The 26,367-nt window shown below is 40.9% G+C and overlaps 1 protein-coding gene across 4 annotated transcripts in view; it reads left to right on the top strand.

Moving 5' to 3' along the window:
* BICD1 (BICD cargo adaptor 1) overlaps positions 1-26,367 on the top strand; it is a 286,396-nt gene that overhangs the window by 230,598 nt on the left and 29,431 nt on the right. Inside the window, exons 5-8 of one of the 4 annotated variants that reach the window (XM_021706842.1) lie at positions 2,844-3,938; positions 8,875-9,026; positions 13,339-13,546; positions 15,311-15,476. In XM_021706842.1, the coding sequence (XP_021562517.1) occupies positions 2,844-3,938; positions 8,875-9,026; positions 13,339-13,546; positions 15,311-15,476 (1,621 nt within the window). Of the gene's footprint in view, positions 1-2,843; positions 3,939-8,874; positions 9,027-13,338; positions 13,657-15,282; positions 15,614-26,367 lie in introns of those variants that run through there. The other 3 variants (XM_008073743.1, XM_021706843.1, XM_008073744.2) reach the window with 3 other exon arrangements.

The following is a 26,367-nucleotide window of genomic DNA, read 5'->3' as shown; positions in this document are numbered from 1 at the left end:
GGTGGCCGGGAGCGGCCACTGCACTCCGGTCTGGGTGACAGAGTGAGACTCCAACGCAAAAAAAAAAAACAAATTTTGGCTGAGGCGGAAGGATCGCTGGAGCCCAGCAGGTCGAGGCTGTGGTGCCCGGGAGCGGCCACTGTACTCCAGTCTGGGTGACAGAGTGAGACTCCAACTCCAAAAAAAAAAATTTTTCTTACTGTTAGTTATAAATGTATAGAGAAATGCAAAAAAAAACCACATTGTACGTCAATGTACTAATACTTAGTACATTGTAATTTAAAACATTAGGAACAATAAGGGCTAAAATTTTATTTCTTTGTAAAAAACTTATCAAGAGTAGTTTTTGTTGTTGTTGTTTGTTGTTGTTGTCTTGAGTCAGAGTGTCATTCTGTCACCCAGGCTGAAGTGCAGTGGCACACTCACAAGTACTGCAGCCTCGACCTGCTCTGGGCTCAGCCATCACTCCTGGCTAATTTTTCTTGATTTATTGTAGAGATGAGGTCTCACCAAATTGCCCAGGCTAGTCTCAAACCCATGGCCTCAGGCAATCCTCTCACCTCAGTCTCCCAAAGTAGTGGGATTACAGGCATGAGGCACAATACCCGGCTATCAAGAGTAGTTTGAGCTTACCTTATCGTCATACAACTTGTGACACTGAACAAGAGTCTTCTCTATGCCTTGGCAAATCGTCGTACTCATTTCTAAGTTTGGATCCACTTCCAACATTTTATGCTTTGCCTTTTCAATGTCTGGAAAATATTTCTGAGAATACCATTAATGTGCTGGCATCACTTCCTCTGGGGCATTGCTATCCTTTTTTGCAGTAACTACTGTACTTTTTTCATTTAATAAATTGGTAACTTTGCCTCCACTAAGTTATTTTAGCTGCATATCTGCACACCCTCAAACAGCTTCAGTGTCAACCTTCTCACTTTCAGCTGTTTCTTCTGTAGCTCTATGTATGATTTATTAAGTTTCATTTGCAACATTGTCACTCTTTGTTTCTTTGCTGTACTTTCTTGTTTTAATCAACTTTTGTAAAACATCTCATGGATTTATCACTGGGAGACAAGAAGACAGCACAACTACATACTCTGCTGTCTGTGAGTGAGCTGTATAATAGATACATAGGGGCCACTGGCACGGTGGCTCAAACTTGTAATCTCAGCACTTTGGGAGGCCAAGGTGAGTGAATTACCTGAGCCCATGGGTTTGAGACCAGCCCGGTTAACATGATGAGACCTCATCTGTACAATAAATCAAAAAATCAGCCGGATGTGGTAGCGCATGCTTGTAATTCCGGCTACTTGGAAGGCTGAGGAGGAAGGATCGCCAGAGCCCAGTAGGTCGAGGCTGCGGTGCCCGGGAGCGGCTACTACACTCCAGTCTGGGCGACAGAGTGAGACTCCAACTCAAAAAAATAAAAATAAAATAAAATAAATAAAAACAAAAAAATGGGTCGAACACAGTGGCTCAGCCTGTAATCCCAGTACTTTGGGAGGCTGAGGCGAGAGGATTGTCTGAGCCCAAGGGTTCGAGAGCAGCCTGGGCAAATTGGTGAGACCTCGTCTCTACAATAAATCAAAAAATAAGCTGGGTGTGGTAGCCCGCCTATAGTTCCAGCTACGGAAGGTTGAGGCGGGAGGATTGCCTGAACCCAGCAGGTTGAGGCTGCAGGAGCTATGAACTCCAACTCAAAAAAAAAAAAAAAAAAAAAAGTCAAAAATTAAAAAATAAAAACAAAAAATTAAGAAGAAAGAAAAGAAAAGCCAAGTCCAGAATGATATGGACATCATGATGTCTCTTATATAACAAGAATATAAATAATAATATATGCTTATTGAAAAATATTTTTGTTATAAACTCCTAATTCATAATATTGATTACCTATATGGAGTAAGAGGAAATGCTTTTAACAATTTTCTGATTATAATTTCTTATATACCTATGTTTAATGAGATAGTATTTTATATGGAAACCTGAATATTTTTCATCACACAGTAATACCACCCATATAATAATAAAACTGTCATATTAACTGCTAATCTTTAAAATTTCTGCTTTTTTTTTTTTGAATTGGAGTCTCACTCGGTCGCCCAGACTGGAGTGCAGCGGCCACTCCCGGCCACCGCAGCCTCAACCTGCTGGGCTCCGGCGATCCTTCCTCCTCAGCCTTCCAAGTAGCCGGAATTATAGGCATGTGCTACCATGCCCGGCTGATTTTTTGATTTATGGTAGAGGTGAGGTCTCACTGCCCAGGTGGGTCTCGAACCCGGGGGCTCAGGCAGTTCACTCACCTCAGCCTCCCAAAGGCATGGGATTACAGGCTGAGCCACCGAGCCCGGCTCAAAAGCTTATTTTTAAGGGGATGGTTAAGGTACTCAATATTACTTCGTAAGTTAAAGCTTTAGGTTTTAAACCTGATTTGGGGTTGAGCTTTGGGAAGGAAAGAAAGATTGATTCATGGGTACCTTGAGACGGTTGTTTATGATCTAAGAAACAGACATATTCTAAGGCTCTCAAAATAAAGACAACACCAAGTATTGTGCTTATCTCTTAAAGTCGTGTTGTTTTCTGCAAGGTATTAAAAGATGAAAATAAGACTGAATAATATTCAAGTTTCATGAGTGTATGTGTATGATGCAAGAGAGTTTGGATTAACTACTCAGTATTATTCTTTTAAAATAAATTATGTACTTTTAGACTGACTTACCAGAATTGCTGAAATAAACACATACATACACTTCAGCTTAATCAGATACATGCTCAACTGTGAATGGATTAAGTCCATCATTGGCAATGCATTGGAGTCATTCAGAGACTTTCTCTTGCCATTGCAGGTAGAGCGGGAAAAGGCCATTCTCCTGGCCAATCTCCAGGAGTCGCAGACACAGCTGGAACACACCAAAGGGGCGCTGACAGAACAGCACGAGCGGGTGCACCGGCTCACGGAGCACGTCAATGCCATGCGGGGCCTGCAGAGCAGCAAGGAGCTCAAGGCTGAGCTGGATGGGGAGAAGGGCCGGGACTCGGGGGAGGAGGCCCATGACTACGAGGTGGACATCAATGGCTTGGAGATCCTTGAGTGCAAATACAGGGTGGCGGTCACAGAGGTGATTGATTTGAAAGCTGAGATTAAGGCCTTGAAGGAGAAATATAATAAATCTGTAGAAAATTATACTGACGAAAAGGCCAAATACGAGAGTAAGATCCAGATGTATGATGAGCAGGTGACGAGTCTGGAGAAGACCACCAAGGAGAGTGGCGAGAAGATGGCCCACATGGAGAAGGAGTTGCAAAAGATGACCGGCATAGCCAACGAGAATCACAATACCCTTAATACAGCCCAGGATGAGTTAGTGACATTTAGCGAGGAGTTAGCTCAGCTTTACCACCATGTGTGTCTGTGTAATAATGAAACTCCCAACAGGGTCATGCTGGACTACTATAGGCAAAGCAGGGTCACCCGCAGTGGCAGCCTGAAAGGGCCTGATGACCCCAGGGGACTTTTGTCTCCACGATTAGCCAGGCGAGGTGTGTCGCCCCCAGTAGAAACAAGGACCTCATCTGAACCAGTAGCAAAAGAGAACACAGAGGCCAGCAAAGAACCAAGTCCAACGAAGACCCCCACAGTCTCTCCTGTTATTACTGCCCCACCGTCATCGCCAGTACTGGATACGAGTGACATCCGCAAAGAGCCAATGAATATCTACAACCTTAATGCCATCATTCGGGACCAAATCAAGCACCTGCAGAAAGCTGTGGACCGGTCCTTGCAACTGTCTCGTCAAAGAGCAGCCGCACGGGAGCTGGCCCCCATGATTGATAAAGACAAGGAAGCCTTAATGGAAGAGATTCTCAAGCTAAAGTCTCTGCTGAGCACCAAACGGGAGCAGATCGCCACGTTGAGGGCAGTGTTGAAAGCAAACAAACAGGTAATCTCACCCTATTGATGAAAGCATGCTAGTTAGAGCTTCCTTGGTTGGTGCAAGAGAGAGAACCTGGGTCAGAGCTCAAGTGATAGGAAACTTTTCCTAATTGCAGACATGTCCTTCTTCTAGAATAAGTAGCAGAGCTACAACTGAATATTTGTAGCCTGAATATTTGTAGCTCTCCTTGATGACTGAATTTGTTTTCCACTCTTAAGTTTTACCTGGGTGGGAATGCCGTGAAATACAAGCAGGACAATACTTTTAACCTTCGTTTAGTTTATCTGAAAAGATAGCCTTGAAAGACACAGATTTGAGAATGGTGCTGAATAATTGTTGCTGTTGATAAGGAGAAGCAAAAAGGCATCGAATACCTTCTCGCAGTACAAGCAGTGCCAGTGCATAGAAGGGCACTGGAGCTTTTGCTCTTTGGAGAATGAGGGTTAATTTCAGATTGAGTGCCTTCTCCCTGTGCCCTAATCTGGGGAAAACCACACCATTATATGTCCTTTACAATGCAGCTTTCTAGTGATCTTTAGTTCTAGTCATCTTTAGCAACACTATACCATAAGCAATAATACTGTTTATACTATAAACATGCTTTATAAACCTATGAGCCAAGTAAGACATTATTTTATGTCAGCTCCTTAGGGAAGTAGAAAAGATTAGGGCCATGTGCAGTGGCTCATGCCTATAATCCCAGCACTTTGGGAGGCCAAGATGAGAGGGGATCGCTTGAGCCCAGGAGTTTGAGACTAGCCTGGGCAACATAGTGAGACCTCGTCTCTATAAAAAATAAAAGAATTAGCTGGGAGTGGTAGCATGTGTCTGTAGTCCCAGCTACTCAGGAGACTAAGGCGAAAGAATTGAGCACAGGAGGTCGAGGCTGCAGTGAGCCATGATCATACCACTATCCTCCAGCCTGGATAGAGGAGATAGATGGAAAGATAGAGGAGATAGATAGATAGATAGATAGATAGATAGATAGATAGATAGATAGATAGATAGAGTGAGATAGATAGGAAGGAAGGAAAGAAAAGATTAGGGTGAATGAAGAATTTGTGAGCGATCTGATTCCAATTTGAGGTCAGAATAAAGGAATTTATTACCTCTGCTATAATTGGAAGATCCAATGATTCAGAGTGGTCATAAATAACCAATACATATTAGATAAGGCTTACACATTCTTTATCAATGACATCATATTCTGGGGTATTCTTGGTCAAGCCAATCAGATAACTTCTCTAACTTCTTTCTGATGGTTGAATATTAACAACCTAAAAAACTAGATCCATGAAAATGTCAAGATGCTTAACTGAAATAGATATAGACAAGGAAGGCTGATCAACCAAGAGAGACTAATGTATGTACACACCCTCACTGATTACATATTTCCTGGGAGGCAGTTAGTAGGAATGCCAAAATAAGTGACTAGTAATCTAGAAAGAATTCAACGTATGCCTGTAACTATTTACAGGACAGGACATATAAAGCACTTTAGAGTGGCACAGATGGTGGTATAAACAATTCAGGGCAGAGCAAAGCATCCCTAGCTGAAGTTTTATTTTCACAGTTCTTTGTGGTACAGGTTGAGTAACTCTTATCCAAAATGCTTGGGACCAGAAATGTTTCAGATTTCGGATTTTTTTTTTCTTCAGATTTTGGAATATTTACATATACGTAATGAGATATCTTGGGGATAGGATATCTAATTTTGTCTAAGCACAAAACATTGATGTCTCATATGTATCTCTATACATACCCTGAAGGTAATTTTATACAACATTTTTAATAATTCTGTGCCCAAATCGAAGTGTTGACTGCAACTTATTACATGGAGTCAGGTGTGGAATTTTCCACTTGTGTCAGCGCTGCAAAAGTTTCAAATTTTGGAGCACTTCGGATTTCAGATTTTTGGATTAGGGATGTTCAACCTGTACCATTTACATTACATTAGAGTCACAGCCCCTGTGGGCTCAGTAAACTAAATGTAAACACATTTCTGGCCATGCAGTTAGTATATATTTTAATGATGTTGGGCCCACTGCCGTATTGCTTATGTATCATAGATAACTTCAAGTATCAACAGGTAACACCTATATTTAGACATTGTGGAATGTTCATTATTAAGACCAGGGTGAGAAGTGTGCTATCAGGGGGGTAAAAAGGGATTCTCCCTATTTCAAAATAGGCATTCTATAGTCTCTGTGAATCTTTTAATATACCATAGGCACAGTGCCTTCTCTTGAAGTAAGAAAATGCTTACGAAGCACCATCTACATACTAAGCTGTGATAGATGTGGAAGATTCAAGGAAGACTAATAATCCATGGCCCCTGCCTTGCTGAAGAAGACTCACAGCCTACTGGGCATACCAGAATCCAAACAGATCATTACACTTTGACGTTATCCATGCTGTAATCCAAGTTCTGGGAATGTTGCCGAGGAAGCAACCAACGCTTCCTAGAGGAGAAAAGACTTCACAGAAGCACTTATGCTTGAGTTTGTTCTCAAAGGATAAGGACTTGTTTTTCAGAGGAAGAGGAAAGAATTCTAGACAGTGAGAGGAGTAGGTAGAGAGGCATAGGAGTAACAACATAGAATGATACATTCAAGGAATGCTCGGGAAGGTCTCTGTAGGTGGAAATAATATTTTTTTTATTTAGGAAGTCAACTTTGGAGTATGTGGAGACTGCGGTGAATGCAGACATAGAAAATCTACTAGTGAGTTATCGTTACTTAAAATTGCTTATTCTGGAAAAGATTTGCACAGTCTGTGGACAAAGCTGAGTCTTTGGGGGCATTTCTCCCAAATAGTAATGAGTTTGTAGTTCTGTTTCAGATCTAGCTCTTCCATTATTCTCCTCTGTTCCCCTCCTTAGATACTGACCATGCAACTCTTATTTGCTTACAAATGTGTTACCTCTTCACTTTTATAACTTAAACTTAATCATCAGCTTTAAATGAATGTTTGTCTAAACCTTTTAAAAACTAAACAACTGCCATCTTTCCCCAGGTCAATTTCTGCATTCTGGATAATTTTCTGAATCTGTAATGTTTCTGAAGATTCCACCGAGTATTAACACAACAGAACATACAGAAGTATTATATGAGTAACTTCTCGTGTTAATCTGAACTTAAATTCAATCAAAACGAATAAGAAACTACTTGGAATCAAAACATTCACAAACTACTTTGGAATCAAAACGTTCACAAACTACCCCATGCCAACATTGGTTTAAGTGAAAAATAATCCATCTATCTCTACAGAAGTTGGCATTTTGCATATGAAAGTGGAAGCTGCCCATTTCAAGCACAAAAAGAAATGTTAAAAACTGTGGTAGTCTTCCTGTGAAATTCCATTAGTAATTGAGTTCTTTACTGATAATGGCCTTTTTCATTAGTAGTGGATATTTTTATGCACTCTGAAAAGCTGTTGCTTACAGTTTGTAAAAATAATGTACAAATAGTTTGGCTTCAATATGTACACCATGCGCTATGCATCCAACAGACAGTGCCTAAATGTATGCTGATTTTTTCATATAATTTTTTTATTATCCCAATTTTATAGACAAATACACACTGATTTTAGGCACTGATTCTATCAATGTGTTTTTTACTTCCTCCTGTGTGCCAAACTGGTTTTTGATTTGAATCACTATTAATTCCAAGACATGCCCAAATCCCAAATTAAACAGAGAGATTTTTTTTTTTTTTTTTTGAGTTGGAGTCTCACTCTGTCACCTATGCTAGAGTACAGTGGCACACTCACTCACCCTGCTGGGCTCCAGAGATCCTTCCATTTCAACCTTCCAAGTAGCCAGAACTACAGGCACATGCTACCATGCCCGGCTAATTTTTAAAATTTATTTACTGTAGAGATGTGGTCTTGCCAAGTTGCACAGACTGGTCGAAACCCACAGGCTCAGGCAACCCACTCACCTCAGCCTCCCAGAGTGCTGGGTTTACAGGCTGAGCCACCAAGCCTGGCCCAAACAAATATTTTAACTCATTCTACATTTTGGAATCTCTGCATTTATGAAAATTTCAAAGAATTAAATATAATTTGTTGATTTGAACAAATTGTATACAAAGACCCAGAAAGTGATTACTTCTTTGTTACTTCTTTTTCGTGAATATACAATAACATTGATGTATAGTTTATCATATACTCATGTTATAAATGACAATGGTCTATGTTTTTTAGTCTGTGTTTCAGGCCCACAGAGCACAGCTATTCCAATGTGAAGCTGTTCTTCTTTACTGATCTCTTGATAAAATTGTTGTATAGTTTCATTTTGGCTTTCTCCTTATGTTCAGATATCACACCTTCAACAATCTGCGCTGAATATTTATTAAACTACATTCATTTCCTTTACTCCTGATACTGATTGGCTCACAGCTGGCTGCTAGGACAGTTTAACCACATTATGGGACGGGCTCAGTGGCTCAGCCTGTTATCCCAGCACTTTGAGAGGCTGAGGCGAGTGGATGGCCTGAGCCCACGGGTTCGAGACCCGCCCGGGCAACTTGGCGAGACCTCGTCTCTACAATAAATCAAAAATGAGCCAGGCACGGTAGCGCACGCTTGTAGTTCCAGCTACTCGGAAGGCTGAGGCGGAAGGGTCGCCGGAGCCCAACCGGTCGAGGCTGTGGTGGCCGGGAGCGGCCACTGCACTCTAGTCTGGGTGACAGAGTGAGACTCTAACTCAAAAAATAAAAATAAAAAAAATAAAAAATAACCACGTTATGGATTCACAACACATTTTGACATTAAAGAGAAACTTCACTATGTCTAAAGTAGGTACATTACAGATGCTTATATAAAATACAATCAATTTTATTTCCCATTTATGAAAGAACATAATAGACCCAGCATGAAGAAACCTATACAGTAGTTTTCCTGATATGAAAATTGTAAGCAGTGTGATTTTCTGCCTTAGACAGCTGAGGTGGCGCTAGCTAATCTCAAGAACAAATACGAAAATGAAAAGGCAATGGTGACGGAAACCATGACGAAGCTGAGAAACGAACTGAAGGCTTTGAAGGAAGATGCGGCAACTTTCTCATCCTTGAGAGCGATGTTTGCAACAAGGTAATTTTTATGCTCCGTAAGACGGGGTACAGTGTGTGGGGAAAAGACTAAAATTTATAATTGTGTCCGCACATCTTGAGTGTATTTGTGTGTCGTCTAGGATGCCAAAGTGTGAAGAAAATGTGTGAAATTCCACTCTAATAAATTTAAAGACTCCTGTGCTGTTTTCCAGAGCCCTCTACTGGACATGCAGGATCCAGCAATGCTATAATAGTTTAAAAATTTAAATTAATATAATAAATTATTTCTAGAGTGTAGTCCCAAACAGAATTAGACCCTTCCCAAAAAAGCTCTCAGGAAGGTAAAAATCCTACTTCCTAAAATGACTAAACATTATATGATCACTGCTGAAATATATTTATGTGATGAAAGTACATAAAGGTATATATAAAAGTGCTTATCATAAATATTGAGAGACTATAGCTTTATTTTATTTTATTTTATTTTGACTTGGAGTCTCACTCTGTCGCCCAGACTGGAGTGCAGTGGCCGCTCCCGGTCACCGCAGCCTCGACCTGCTGGGCTCCGGCGATCCTTCCGCCTCAGCCTTCCGAGTACTGGAACTACAGGCACGCGCTACCACACCCGGCTGATTTTTTGATTTATTGTAGAGATGAGGTCTCGCCAAGTTGCCCAGGCAGGTCTCGAACCCGCGGGCTCAAGCAATCCACTCACCTCAGCCTCCCAAAGTACTGGGATTACAGGCTGAGCCACCGAGTCTGGCTGAATTAAAGTATAATTTCTAAATGTAATTATATATCACCAAATTTTTCACATCACCCAACTAATTATACAAATATTAGTTTCTACCTCTCCTCCACCAGTTTTATTATGAGATTCCATTGTATTTTGTTTTATTTTTATTTATTTATTTATTATTTTGAGTTGGAGTCTCACTCTGTCACCCAGACTGGAGTGCAGTGGCCGCTCCCAGCCACCGCAGCCTCGACCTGCTGGGCTCCGGCGATCCTTCCGCCTCAGCCTTCCGAGTAGCTGGAATTACAGGCATGCGCTACCACGCCCGGCTGATTTTTTGATTTATTGTAGAGCTGCGGTCTCGCTGCCCAGGCGGGTCTCGAACCCGCAGGCTCAGGCAATCCACTCACCTCAGCCTCCCAAAGGCGTGGGATTACAGGCTGAGCCACTGAGCCCGGCTTGTATTTTGTTTTTAAATGTGAAGTAATTGTTAAGAATGTATTGATTTGAGGGTTTCGCAATCCTGAGATTTTCAATATATTGCTGACTTTTTTTTTTTTTGCTGTCACAATTTGGTGCCAAACAAACATATCCACCAACTATATATCTTGTAGGATGCAAAATTCACAAATAATAACCAAGTCCTTATTTTCAGATTTAGTAAATAATTTACATATAGTTGATATAAGTGTTTTTTAAAAAAAATCTCGGGCTTTATAGTAATCACCAGAATTTGTCCAACTTTCTTTGTATGTTAGGAGGGAAAAGGCTCGAATTCATGCTTTGGGATTGAATCACTTGGAAATGGCAGTGAGAAGACTCAGTGTTTGAGGTCCCACAGGGGTCCAGGAAGACTGAAGGGAATTGGCTCCTGGGTCTCAGAGCACGGTGGTGTTTGGGGAATAGAATGTATTTACCTTGGGCTACTATGGGGTGCAGGATAGAGAATGAGAATGGGACACACTGGCACAGTGTCCTCCTCTTTGGTGAAAAATATCAGGATTGCATTTAGAATCAAGAAAACATAAATTTTGTCTTTGAGAAAGGAATAAAAAATAATTTTTTTTTGAGTTGAAGTCTCCATCGCCCAGGACAGAGTGCAGTGGCATGCTTATGGTCACCACAGCCTCTGCCTGCTGGGCCCAGGTGATCCTTCCATCTCAGCCTTCCAAATAACTGGAACTACAGGCATGCGCCACCACGCCCAGCTAGTTTTTTGATTTATTGTAGAGATGAGGTCTCATCTAGTTGCCCAGGCTGATCTCAAACCCGTGGGCTTAGGCAATCCTTTCACCTTGACCTCCCAGGGTGCTGGGATTATAGGCGTGAGCCACCGCACCCAGCAAAAAATAAATTTAAAGAGACATTTAAAATCTCAATCTGGTTCATATAAAAATGTTTACCCCCAAATAGTCACTTTTCACAGACGTTTGCTTTTCCAGGTATAGAACTGCCTTACTTCATAGTGTTTACAAAATATTCTCATCTGATCAATTAGGATAAATTTGGGATCCTGAAATACATGTTGTATTTTACCGAGTTCTGATTTTTTTTTTTTCATGATCTACACATCACCACTATGTTTCTTTTTCTTTTTCTTTTTAGTCAGGGTCTTACTCTGACACTCAGGCTAGATTGCAGTGGCACAATCACGGCTCACTGCAGCGTCAACCTCCTGGGCTCAAGCTACCATGCCCAGCTAATTTTGTTGCCTAGACTGGTTTCAAACTCCTGAGCTCAATAAATTTTCTTGCTTTGGCCTCCCAAATTACTGGGATTATAGGCATGAGCCACTGCGCCCTGCTTCACGATGCTTCTTGACATTCAGGGTTAAAGAAAAGGGAGATACCACTTGGCTTTCAAGTTCTTCCACTACAAAGCCTGTTTTTGTTTTAAAACGCCCCAGACTTGCACTGTTTTCACAGTTTGTGCAATACATTTTGGATAACTCTATGAAGTTGAGGACCAAACTCTGACTTTTTTTTTTTTTTTTTTTAAACTCAGAGGCTTGGGAAGTCACACCTGATAAAGCCTCACCAGGAGGAGTTTATTACCCTATATACTGAAGTTTGTCTTCCAACCTGACTCTGGCATAAATCACACAAGAGATAAAGAAGAAAATCAAAGTACTTTATGACCCTTCAAAGTCTCTCCCTGGACACTTTGTCTTCTACTGATTTCCAAAATTCCTTAGATAGGAACTAAAACTTGCCAGCCAAGAAACCTTAAATCCACCTATAACCTGCAAGCCCTCTCTTGGAAATGTCCCTCCTTACTGGGATGAATCAATGAAAATCCCACGTGGATTGATTTATGGCTCTTGTAACGTTTCATTCCTAAAATGTATGTAACCAAACTGCAATTCAGCCACCCCAGACACACACTCTCAAGGCTGTGTCCTGGGCCTAGCCACTTATGGTTGGCTCAGAAGAAACCTCAGAATATTTTGGCTGAACTTGGAATTGTTGCTTCAACAAAGTCATTATCTGCTGGTGTATTGACAATATATGTTCTTAATATTTTAGTGGGTAACAAAACTCAGAATGAGCCTTCTTCCATCCCACTTCTTCCTTCCAAATGTATATGTGCTCAGGTTCCTTTGATGAGGAAAAAATGATCACCGATCTTATCTTCCTGCTGCAGCACAAATATGAAACCTGAATGAAGATGTTTTTGACAGCTTGCTAAATCGATCTCAACCCCTGTGCAAATATTGGTTTTCTTTGACAACGTACTGCTTTCTCATCCGGTTGAGAAATCATTGAAAATATGCAGTTTTCTAATTCAGGCAAATCTACCATATTGACAGCAGTGGCAGCTGCAATCTGTACTAAATTAAACTAAAACCTATAAATATAGATAAGGAAGTGTTTTCTTTACGAGCGTTGTTAGTCTTTTGGATGCTATAGGTATAGCCTATAACAAATTTGTCACATTCTTCCAAAGGATACAATGTTATACAGTAAAAAAAAAAAAGCCATTGTAACACATCTCAGGTACGATGGGCTTATATAAGACTTGACTGTCATTTTGCTACCATAGAGCAGTCTCATGATAACTCTGTCCTAGGGGTTTATGATGTTGCCTACAGGCTGGGTGCAGTGTCTCATACCTGTAATCCCAGCACTTTGGGAGGCTGAGGCAGAAGGACTGCCTGAGTGCAGGAGTTCGAGACCAGCCTGAGTGCAGGAGTTCGAGACCAGCCTAGGCAACATAACCACACCTCGTCTGTCCGAAAGAATTAAAAAATTAGCCAGGTGTGATAGTGTGCACCTGAAGTTCCAGCTACTTGGGAGGCTCAGAAAGGAGGAGTTTGAGGCTATGGTGAGCCATGATCATGCCACTATACTCCAGCCTGGGCAACAGAATTGAGACTCTGACTCAAAAAAAAAAAAGATGGTGCCTATTAAGAGTGTCCCCCATATGCACTTCATTGTATGGATGAGCCACAGTTATCAAACTGTTCTGCTGTTTCCAGTGATCTACTGTTATAGGCTGTCTCTATTCTATGTTCCAAATATCTAAGTTCCAGTGAAACTTACTACTTGTCAATTTAAGTCCCAAATTTGGTCTCATCGAGTTTTTTCCCCTCACCATGTCTCTGTTTTGGTTCCAGATGTGATGAGTATGTCACACAGTTGGATGAGATGCAGAGACAGTTAGCAGCCGCAGAGGACGAGAAGAAGACTCTAAATACTTTGTTACGCATGGCTATCCAGCAAAAACTCGCCCTGACCCAGCGGCTGGAGGACTTAGAGTTTGACCATGAGCAGTCCCGACGCAGCAAAGGCAAACTTGGGAAGAGCAAGATCGGCAGCCCTAAAGTAAGTGGGGAGGCATCAGTCACCGTGCCCACCATAGACACTTACCTCCTGCATAGTCAGGGCCCACAGATACCCACCATTCGGGTCAGCAGTGGCACTCAGAGGAAAAGGTATGCATGCAGCAATCTTCATAGTATGGTGCAGTGGCCAGATTTTAGTTAACTGCAAAGATGAATGTGCTCTTGTGGTGGAGGTTGGAGGTGGGGAAGAAAAACGAAAAATGGGAACTGGTATAACTGGTATATAAATGGGCTTGCTGATGTGGGTCTTTTCAGATCAAAACCTTTTGATAATTTTGTTTATATAGTCCTTTCTATCCTACTTACCCAACCCTTTCTCTTGATTAATCATAATATAATTTTCAAGTGTCTGTTAATATTTTTGCTACTCCTTGTATGCATGGATATGCCTCTCCTTTACCTCCAGCCTAAAAATTGGTAGATAAAGGTGGATATTAAGAATAAAGCTGGGAGCTGGGCTCAGTGGCTCAGCCTGTAATCCCGCGCCTTTGGGAGGCTGAGGTGAGTGGATTGCTGAGCCCGCGGGTTCGAGACCCGCCTGGGCAGCGAGACCTCATCTCTACAATAAATCAAAAAATCAGCCGGGTGTGGTAGCGCATGCCTGTAATTCCGGCTACTCGGAAGGCTGAGGTGGAAGGATCGCCGGAGCCCAGCAGGTCGAGGCTGTGGTGGCTGGGAGCGGCCACTGCACTACGGTCTGGGCAGCAGAGTGAGACTCCAACTCAAAAAAAAAAAAAAGAAGAAAGCTGGGGGTCAGGAGTGGTGGCTCACGCCTGTAATACCAATGCTTTGAGAGGCCAGGGTGGAAGGATTGCTTGGGCCCAGGAGTTCAAGACCAACCTGGGCAATATAGCAAGACCACATCTCTAAAAAAACCAATCAAAGTAAAAACCATACAGATTAGCCGGGTGTGGTGGCACACACCTGTAGTCCCAATTTCTTGGAAGGCTGAGATGGGAGGATCGCTTGAACCCAGAAGTTTGAGACTGCAGTGAGCTATGACCACACCACTGCACTCCAACTTGGGTGACAGAGTGAGACCCCATCTCAAGAAAACAAAACAAAAACAAACTAAAACAATGAATGAAGCTGTGTTCTACATTGATCATAATTTTAAAAGTCATTGTACCTCTAGAAATGTGCTATTTACCAGCTTCTCTTTAACGGGACCGGGATATGAGTATGTTCTCTTAAGGGAACTATTGTTCACGTGACCAAAACTGATTGACTGAAAGAGGAGGTCGCTATTTAGATCAAATGGAATATGTCTAGCCCTTTTCTTAAAAGCAGGTTGTTGTGCTTTTTCATTTGGCATGTGAATATTGCTTAGAGAAACCATTTGTAAGGTATTTAGTGGCTTGATTTTGTAATATTTTTCTAAAGTTCTGGCTATTGAATTACTTACTCTACATTTTCAGTTATTGACAAAAATTTTTATTTTAGGTGCTTTCGTTGAAGAGTCCAATAAGACATATATTTTCTATTTGTGGGTCAAACCTACTAACTGTAATACATCTCTTTTTCAGTATCCAAAACAGTTTCCAAATAGGGTTGTACCCTGATGTGGAAACTAAAAAAAATAGCAAAAATCTTTATTTACATATTTAAAACATTAAATGCCGATTTAACGAATGTTGTCACTGGTGAGGCATTGAAAGGTAATTAAAGTAAAACTTTTTTGTTTCCTATATGTATTTTTCTTGGATCTCCTGCAAGACAATTTTCACCTTCCCTTTGTGATCAGAGCCGTCCCAGGACTTCAGGGGCTTCCTATCTACAGAATTTATTAAGAGTTCCCCCTGATCCCACCTCCACAGAATCATTTCTTCTGAAGGGCCCCCCTTCCATGAGTGAATTCATCCAAGGGCACCGGCTCAGCAAGGAAAAAAGGTTAACCGTGGCTCCACCAGGTAAACATTTTTTCCTTGGGTGCATGTGATGCAAGTGATCAGTTGAACAGCCTCTCCCCTTCCTTCCAGCCTCAGGCCCACCCATCTGCCGAGACTAGCGCTGATGATATGTCAGTTCCTGCAAAGAAAGTAAAAACACCTTCACACTGAGCTTCCTGTGTCCTTGCTACTCACAGCCCGACGCCATTCCCCTGAAGTCTCCAGGACTTCCTTTTCACAGCCAAGGATGGAGAAAGAGAGTTGGAAGGAACGGGATAGGTCAAGGGAACCTGGCAGTAGGCCACAGTGCAAGTCACACACCTGGATCCCATTTGCAATTTGGTAGCTCCTGGCGCCGCCATCTTGGTCGGATGTTGGCGTTTCTCTCTCATCATTTTCAATGCAATCTCAGTAAAAGGAGCCCTATTTATAACAATGCTTTGGGGCTAATTTCCTTTTGTAGTGACTCAGAATGTCTCCTCAATCACTATACAGAAAAATAAAAGTAAAACCCCCTAAGATCTTGCTCCTCAGGAACATTTAGGTGTTAGTGTACTGTTCTTGTGATTTGCAAGCCCTCATTGGTTTGTGCTTACAGACATGCCCTCAATTTACCTTAGCTTCATTGTTTTACTCCTTCCTTCCTTCCCTCCTTCCTTCCTTCCTTCTTTCCTTACTTTTCTTTACCTACAAAGAGGCCTAAATGGAAAATATGACTTCTGACAAATAACAGTCATCCTTTAAAGGAATCCCTGCATGTAAAGTAGGTCAGAAGTGGCCAAATAGGGAGGCCATAAAATAGGCCGAAGAGCAGCTATTAATTCACTATCACAGGGAACAAAAAATTAAAACTAATTCAAGTTAGTTGTCAACCATTAAAAACTCAGAGATGTCACATGAACATCTGCATTCCTGGCCTGTTTTGAGAGATTCCGAATATCTGGCGGCCCTGGGTCTGCATTCATGCATGTCACCACTTGTTGGAGCTATGTGGTTGTTGCTGCTGTTAGAGCAAGCTTTGCACTTTGCCACATTCTCCACCACTCCCTATTACTGATATCCAGTCTGCTATATTCATTTCTTTTCTCTTCTAGTCCCTACTGTATAGCTTTTGAGTTTGCCACCTTTGCTGTAGAATTTTTCTTTAATTTATTTGGATTTTACCTTAATTCCTTTTGGGAAACCTCAGCCTTTGGATTTCTAATACTTTCCTTAACTGATTCTTGTAATCAGCCGACTAATTGGGATTAAAAGATGTGGTGCAGAAATTTACATCACATGTTCAAGATTCTAAGAGTGTTTGAGAAAATTGGTAGTGGTAATGAGTTGGAATGGCATAATAGTTAAAATGCCCACCTTAAAAAAAAGTAACAAACTGCTTGGTGTTTTTACTTTCATAACTCATTTCCTATTGTTTTAGACCTCCTTGGAAGGTACCTTGAAGTATTCTGTGAATCACCAAAGTGGTAATGATTTATCAGGATACCTTACTTCGATAAACCTTATTTGTAGTGTTCCAAATACATTAAGCAACACTGGAACTTAGAAAGGAAATTGGTATGATTAATAAATAACTCCTACTGCATTTTAATTTTAACAGTGACATATCCATAAGATTAAAAATGAATACTAAATTCTGTTGAAAATAACTATTTTCATTTTTGTATGACTGGTTCTTGTTTACATGAATATTTTATGTCGTGGTCATGACTTCATCGAAGCAGTTAACATTATATCACAAATTTTTCCGTGTTGCTACCTAGTCTTGTTTTGATTTTTAAAGGTTTTTGGATCATAGATTATATTTTAGATGCTGTTATCACATTCATCACTATTTCTCTTGTTGTCTACTGAGGTAGTTGTTCATTATCTGTTATATTGTAGAATGCTGCTCATGTATTCAGTGTCTCATCTGTTGTTTTTTTTCCCCCAAATATGAGATCACCGGGTTAAAAGTTGAACATGTTTATGTTTTTTCTGCTCCATTTTAATGTTGCTATCAAAAAGGGTATATCAATGTACTGAGAGCCCCGCAAAACACTTTCCCATTTTCACTCATTCTGAATCTACTCCTTTCTACACACTCAACCATCTTGCAACTTGACAGCTGGTTAGCACACATGGATGAGTGTACCAGCATGTTGTTTTAAACTCTTTAGTTTCTGCTGGGCGCAGTAGCTCATGCCTGGAATCCCAGCACATTGGGAGACTACGATGAGAGGATTGCTGGAGCCCAGGAGTTCGAGACCAGCCTGGGCAACATAACGAGACTTCATCTCTACAAAAAAAAAATCAAAAAATTAGCAAGGCATGAAAAGGAGGCAGAAGCCCAGGAGGTCGAGGCTGTGGTGAACCATGATTGTGCCACTGCATTCCAGTCTGGGTGACAGAGTGAGACCCCGACTCAAAAAACAAAAAACTCTTTAGTTTCAAATAACCAGAAAATATCATTGATCTTAGAAATGATTACTATATTTGAGATTAGAGATATAAGGAATGTGGAATCCAGAATCATCACTAGGCCAGAAGATCACTTTAATGAGAACTTAGCATATTGATAACCTTTATAATTTTCACCATTTATTTAATGTTAAAATAATACAAGTGGAAAGGAAGTAAAGCTGTTATTTCAACCTGAGGAATTTGAAGTTATATGTTATGGAACCAACCAGATGAATCCTTAATAAATTCTTATCAGATCAATCTTAGCAACATTTTCTAAAAGGTCCTGGTTGAATGAATTACTATAGAAAGTGACAGAGCACCCACACCAAATAAACTTTAGCTTCTAAAAACATCTGCATTGTTGTCAAGATATATTATTTTCCCTTGACTGAACTATGTAAAGTCATATTAAACATTATTTATGATGTTTTTACTATATAAAATGCTTTCATTAAGCTAAGAAAGGCAAAATAATACCATATATAACCAGTCCTATGTTCTAGACAAGAAATATCTTAAATTCATGGAAAATGGTAAATTTTATGAGTATTTCATATTCATGAGTTTAATATGTTATTGACTATTATAAAATTTGTTAGCTAGTCACAATACATATAAGTCATTTTTAAATCACTGCTAATTTATTGGAATGTTTTAAATAAGCATTGTTTCTAAAATACATTTTTAATATATCTTTTTAGATGATTTTAATTATTCTAATAAGCAAATGGGGCTTTATTTTTCTGTTGAGGATCATTGAAGTAATTATATAAATTAAAAATGAAATTAGCTTAATTTGTGGTTTTTTTAATCCTTTGGTTGAAGAATTGAGAGTGATACAAATCTCGCTTAAAAATTTAAGGCATAGAACATCTAATGTTATTTACCATATATAAGAGACACTGTCAAATAGATTTAATTTCTGTGACACAATGAGCAGAAAACCTTGTCTTCTTAAAAACACAATTTCTCAATTCTGGAGAATCAGCTCTAGGGTAGAGCATTGATTTTCAACATTGGTAAAATGTTTTCTACTGATCGATTAGTACATTGTATTGATTAATTTGCTACATTAGTACAACTTTTTGGGAAAAAATGTTGGCCTTTGCCTTAGCTTCTGCTACCTCAGTCCCTAAAATTCCAGAGTTTCTGGCTGTGGCCTGTTGACTTTCTTGTTCCTGACTCTATCCTTATCCTGATACTCAACCTCCAGTGTCTTTCCACATGTTCATCTTAGTTTTTGCAGTGTCATTTACCAGCTAATCTGAGAAATGCCTACCAGCTTGGATGAACTCAAATCAAAGAGGACCCTGTAGTCATCGAATTTGTAATCAGGTAGCAGAGTGCGTCTTCATAACATTTTTGGGTATTTTGTAGCCAACATTTTATCTTCATGCCTTAACTGTCTAGGCTGTGATCATCATCGTCTTCATCGTCATCATCCTCATCATCATTTTGCCACTTCATCAGTAATTAAACCGGGCATGGTGGCGTATGCCTGTAATCCCAGCACTTTGGGAGGCCAGGGCAGGAGGCTCCCTTGAGCCCAGGCATTAGAGACCAGCCCAGGCAACATAACGAGTCCTTATTTCTACACATAATTTTAAAAAATTAGCTGAGCATGGTAGTGTGCACTTATAGTCCCACACTGGCTAAGGGAGAAGGATCACCTGAGCCCAAGAGATTGAGGCTACAGTGAGTCATGATCTTACCACTGCACACTAGCCTGGGCAACAGAATGAGACCCTGACTCCAAAAAAAAAAAAATCAGTAATTCAAATTGGTCTAACCAGAATATGTAAAAGGAATCCATGTAAGTCACAGGCAAGAGATGTTATATCTGTAGTAAAGACCTGATTGCAGCATTTGTACAAGATAGAGAAGAAATAGTAAACTTGAAAAAGCAGTTCGACGCTCTTCTGGAAGGACTACCTAAGTAGTTTGCTCCTTACCTTGTGTTTTCCTTGAAGGAGCTTCCCCCTTGGACATTTTGCTTCTCCATCTCAATCATCTCCCTCCCTTTCTTCCTCTTTCCTTCTCTCTATCCCTCCCTCTCTTTCTCCAACACCGTGACTGAACTATTATAAGAAAATGATGTTGTTTTGAAATCTGAAAGTTTTTCTGAGATATATTAGATGTTACCGATTTTTAAAGCGGCTTACAGAAATGTGTTAACCTTAGATATGTAATCACTCCTTTAAATACTAGTGAACAATATACACAAACATGTTCATAGTAAAAATTGCCTTTACATTTCACTGCATTCAAATGAGTAGATATTCATTCATCTGTTTATTGCATTGCAAAGCCAATATTCTTAAGCATGTACTAGAATCACATTTTTTCACATTTATTCACTCATTCATCAAAATTTAACAACATTTAGTGAGCACCTACTATGCGCCAGGCACTTTTCTTGGCTCTTGGTATACAGTGATAATCAAATAGACTCATAGTCTGGTAGACAAATAAGTAATCATGTTGACAGAATAAAGAAAGGAGTTAGGGTAGGAACATCCATCCAGAAGAAAGAGGAGGCTATCCATGAAAGGTAACAAGACCTTAATAGGTAGAGCATATGGGTACAGATGTGAGTCCCAAGAAGACTCATACAGACCTAGGAAAGGAAGTCAGCTTGCACCAGTGCCATAAGCTTGGGACCACAGCCTGGAGCAGACTTGGAAGTGAGGGGAGGCAAGGCTAGAATAATGAACAGGGACTTGAGAACAGAGGGCCAGATGAGTGAGAACAGACTATATCATAATTAACAGTTTTAAAATTAGGTTTTTGTTGTTTTGTTTTTTTTTTGAGTTGGAGTCTCACTCTGTCACCCAGACTGGAGTGCCGTGGCCGCTCCCGGCCACCGCAGCCTCCACCTGCTGGGCTCCGGCAATCCTTCCGCCTCAGCCTTCCAAGTAGCTGGAACTACAGGCGCGCGCTACCATGCCCGGCTCATTTTTTGATGTATTGTAGAGATGAGGTCTCTCCAAATTGCCCAGGTGGGTCTCGAACCCACGAGCTCAGGCAATCCTCTCACCTCAGCCTCCCAAAGTGCTGGGATTACAGGCTGAGCCACCGAGCCTGGCTCAGTTTTAAAACAAGTAACAGATTTCCATGATATACAATCATCCTGGCAACAAGGTGGAGAATGGGCTAGATGTGAGTAACACCTAAGACAAAGCAGAGACTCATAAAATATGTAGATGAGAGGGTGGAAACCAGAGTCAAAGCCATGAGGGATAAGAATGTGTACATCATCAGGCACGGTGGCTCACGCCTATAACCCCAGTACTTTGGAAGGCCAATGTGAGAGGATTGCCTGAGCCCACAGGTTCGAGACTAGCCTGCCCAGGCAAGACCTCATCTCTACAATAAATCAAGAAAAATTAGCGGGGCATGATGGCGCATGCCTATAGTTCCAGCCATTTGGTCAACTGAGGCAGAAGGATCACCTTAGCCCAGCTGGTCGAGGCTGTGCTGGCTGTGAGCCTGGATGACAGAGTGAGACTCCAACTCAAAAAAAACAAAACAAGAATATGTACATGTGTTGAAGTTAGACCTCAGCTGTAGCTTCCATAATCCGGCATGTCTTATGTATGCCCAACCTGCTCGTATTCCCTCCCATGTTTTGTACGTGAAAGGAGCTCAGGGAATTGCTGATTTTACTTCTTGAACTAATGGCCTCAATATTTCTTTATAAATTTTGTTTTTTCCTATAGAGGCTTTTTTATTTATGTGTGTTCCCCTTCTCTTTGTCACTATACTTTGTTTTTCCACGTATTCAGTTCTTGAACTAGTAGGAGTAAACAGTAGTCTATTGAAACCTGGACTCTTTTAAGCTTGCATTTTCTTTTAACATTGTTTCCACAGAGTTCTTCTTTGTAGAGAAAGGTCTGGGCATTTCCTGATGCCAGAGCATGTTGTCTTTAGTTTGGAATCTGTCAAAATAAAAGTTAATTCTAAAATATTAATTCATAAGGCTGGGATCATACCTGTAATCCCAGCACTTTGGGAGGCTGAGGACGGAGGATTGCTTGAGCCCAGGAGTTCGAGACCAGCCTGGGCCACATAGCGAGAGCTCATCTCTACCAAAAAAAAAAATTAGGATAACCTCTTTGGGTTCCCTCCCACTGTGGGAGCTTTTCTGTCCTCTCAATAAATCCTGTTTCTAAAAAAAAAAAAAAAAAATCAAAAAATTAGCCAGGCATGGTGGTGTATGCCTGTAGTCCCACTTACTATGGAGGCTGAGGTGGAAGGATCACTTGAGCCCAGGAAGTCGAGACTGCTGTGAGCCATGATCATGCCACTGTACTACAGCCTAGGAAACATTGAGTGAGACCTTAACTCAAAATAAATAGAATAAAATATTAATTCACAAAATTACTAAACATATGTTGAAAAATTACTGCAGGTTTAGTGAATCATGCATGCTGAAAGAATCTTTTTATTTCTTTTTCCAGGTTAGTCACGAATCATTTTTTTTTTTTTTTTTTTTTTTTTGAGTCGGAGTCTCACTCTGTCGCCCAGGCTGGAGTGCAGTGGCCGCTCCCGGCCACCGCAGCCTCAACCTGCTGGGCTCCGGCTATCCTTCCGCCTCAGCCTTCCGAGTAGCCGGAATTACAGGCATGCTCTACCACGCCCGGCTGATTTTTGGATTTATTGTAGAGATGAGGTCTCGCTGCCCAGGCGGGTCTCGAACCCGCGGGCTCAGGCAATCCGCTCACCTCAGCCTCCCAAAGGCACGGGATTACAGGCTGAGCCACCGAGCCCGGCTACGAATCATTTTATAGTGGAAATGTACGACACCTCGAAATTTCTTTTTATTTCTTTCAGTATGTCTTTAAGTGGTAATTTCATTTTTACAGGACACCTTTTAGCATAGAATGATCACAGATTGGAATGTGTAATGTTAGAGATGTCATCTGAGAAATGTGCCTCTTCATCGATTCTGTTTGTTTCAGTAACAACAGATACCTAATTTAAAACTGAAAATATAGGAATTTATCTAATTTTTTCCCCATTAGCTCTATATCTGCTTTGTTTCAATCAAATATCAGATTTCCTTAAATTTAGCTGAATGTTTTGATTTTTCATCCAGATAACTAGTTTCATATGCAAATATTTTGGAATTTGAAAATTTCTGCCCCCCTTCTTATTTTCTCTTGCAAAAGGTTTAAGCTATATGTATCATATTTGCTAGTTTTACTATCATATGCATAAATGTGCAAATATTATAAAGTCTTTTCTGAGCTCCTGTCTCCACTAGTTAAAGTCAGCTGCTCCCTCCTCTATGCCCCACTGCAGACAGCAGTCAGAGAGCTTGTTTTAAAATCTGATTCCCTTAAAGCTCCTTGTGGCAGGAAACTTGCTTCCCTGGTCTTTGAATTCCCGGGATCTTGCACAGCACCTGTCACATAGTAGGCCTTCTATTTGTTGGATAATTGGTAATTGGTCCACATTTTCCATAATATCTCAAAATAAACAGCTTTGTTATGTCTTAAATATATACATGTAGTTCTGTTAAATCAAATATAGTGTATTTCAAGCATAGTTTAATATAGATGATATTGTAATATCTATCTAACAATTGCATTTGGAAATTTTCCAAGTCAGTTATTTGCTTTTCTTATTGTTTAAGCCAAGCAGCAGGTGTATCACTTTGAAGTTTAAAAAATTTGGCTGTTTTAATATATACATGCCTAAAATCAAGGCAAAGATAAGAAGATACTTGTTTTAAAGGAAAAAATTCATATAGTACAGAGTAGAAAGTTCCCTATAAATATACAGACTTTTTTGTTTTTGAGTCTCACTCTGTTGCCCAGGCTGGAGTGCAGTGGATGCTAATGACCACTGCAGCCTCGACCCACTGGATTCAGGTGATCCCTCTGCTTCAGCTTTCCAAGTTGCTGGAACTACAGGCACACACCACCCCATCCGGCTAATTTTTTTATTTATCATAGAGATGAGGTCTCGCCAAGTTCCCCAGGCTGGTCTCAAACATGTGGACTCAGGCAATCCTCACCTTGGCCTCCCAAAGTGCTGGGATTATAGGCATGAGCCACTGCACTCAGCCATATATTTCTTAAGTATAGTATCTTTTTCAATAGGCAGTGACTCAAAATGTTAAAAGTACAAAAAGGTGTACAATAAAAAACAGATCTCTGCCATAACGGTGTCCACCCAGCCTTTTGTATCCTTCAGAAAATATTCTATACATATATAAATAAATCCATACCTAAAAATTTGCCTTTTATATATGTATTAGCAAAAACATTCGCACAACCACATTGTTATGTGTGCTGGGTTTTTTCACTTAATATTTTGACTCTTCTTTCATATCAGTTCATCTTTTTGTTTCTTTTTAATCAGAAGATGTTATGGAGGGGAAGGAAAGCATGCTTGAACTCTTTAAGAGAAGTTGAAATGTTTCCATGAGTACAATAGAAACGTTCCTTGCCAAATGATAAAATGACAGCTACAAGAATGTTTCACCTTCTAGAGCAGAACCATCCGATAGAAATCTAATGTGAACCCCGTCTGTAATTTTAAATTCTCTAGTAGTCCCATTAGAAAGAGTAGAATGAGGACAGGCGCAGTGGCTCATGCCTATAATCCCAGCACTTTGAGAGGCCGAGGTGAGAGAATTGTCTGAGCCCACGGGTTTGAGACCAGCCTGGGCAACTTGGCGAGACCTCATCTCTACAATAAATCACAAAATTAGCTGAATGTGATGGTGCATGCCTATAGTTCCAGCTACTTGGAAGACTGAAGTGGAAGGATCACCTGAGCCCAGCAGGTTGAGGCTGCAGTGCACTCCAGTGAGTGCCACTGCACTCCAGCCTGGATGACAGAGTGAGACTCCATGATCAGACACCAGAGCATGGACTTATCACAGCATAACTCTCTGAAACTACCTGCACTGATTGGGCCCCCCCAGATCCAACCCCAGAATGTGGGGGGGTTGGTACACTTAGTTACAGAAACCATAACACAAGGCCATAGGGGAATTGCCAGAGCCAGTGGAGCATGATGTTTTTTAAGAAGCTTAATCAAACTGTAAAATAGTAACCCTTACCATTACCTTAAAAATTTCACGACACAGTCAGGCTTGGTGGCTCAGCCTGTAATCCCGCGCCTTTGGGAGGCTGAGGTGAGTGAATTGCCTGAGCCCGTGGGTTCGAGACCCGCCTGGGCAGCAAGACCTCATCTCTACAATAAATCAAAAATGAGCTGGGCGTGGTAGCGTGTGCCTGTAATTCCGGCTACTCGGAAGGCTGAGGCGGAAGGATCGCTGGAGCCCAGCAGGTTGAGGCTGCGGTGGCCGGGAGCGGCCACTGCACTCCAGTCTGGGCGACAGAGTGAGACTCCAACTCAAAAAAAAAAAAAAATTTCACGACACAAGTAAGCTTGGAAATAAACATTGAAGAACAGAAGCATGTGATTAATAGATTGTTACCCACTATGTATTCCATGTGACACATCATCAAGAAAAATATATGAAGCACTCAGCTGCCAGCAAGGCGATGTGCCCTTTCTTTTAAGGCACCCATGTCTTCTCTTGGACATGTTTTCTCTTCTTTCCTAATAAATCCTATTTTAAACTACACTTTGGGTTTGCTCCGAAATTCTTTTCTGTGGTGAAACCAAGACACCACAGAACAGCTATACCCCCCATGAACTTAATTTTAGTAACATATTTTATTTGATACACTATAACTATGTAATATTATTTCAACATTCAATCTGTAGAAGCAATTATTAATGAAACATATTATATTTGGTTTTTCTTATTCCATTTTTGAAATTCAGTATGTATTATGCACTTGAAGCACTTTTTTTTTTCTTGAGTCGGAGTCTTACTCTGTTGCCCAGGCTGGAGTGCAGTGACACGCTCACGGCCACCCCCAATGTTGACCTGCTGGGCTTGGGCTATAATTCAGCCTTAGCCTTCCAAGTAGCCGGAACTACAGGCACGTGCTACTATGCCCGGCTAATTTTTTTGTTTTTTTATTGTAGAGAGAAGGTCTCACCAAGTTGCCCAGGCTGGTCTCAAACCCGAGGGCTCAGGCAATCCACTTGCCTTGGCCTCCCAAAGTGCCGGGATTACAGGCTGAGCCACCTAGCCCGGCCATTGAAGCACATCTTGATGTGAACTAGCTACATTTCGAATGCTCAATAACTACATTTGACTAGTGACTACTGTACTGGATGGTGCAGTTCTTGACCTTCTTACCAATGATTTTGACTAAATAGAATTTATATAACCCAGCAAAAGAAAAAAAAAATTTCTTGGAGAAATAAACCAGCAAAAGAGAAAAACAGGCCGGCCTTGGTGGCTCAGCCTGTAATCCCAGCACTTTGGGAGGCCGAGGCAAGTGGATTGCCAGAGCCCGTGGGTTCGAGACCAGCCCGGGCAACTTGGCGAGACCTCATCGCTACAATAAATCAAAAATTAGCCGGGCGTGGT

This window comes from Carlito syrichta, unplaced genomic scaffold (genome assembly GCF_000164805.1).
Source record: "Carlito syrichta isolate Samal-C Ts95f unplaced genomic scaffold, Tarsius_syrichta-2.0.1 Scaffold316039, whole genome shotgun sequence".
NCBI lineage: Eukaryota > Metazoa > Chordata > Mammalia > Primates > Tarsiidae > Carlito > Carlito syrichta.
This window is presented reverse-complemented; position numbering and strand designations above follow the sequence as displayed.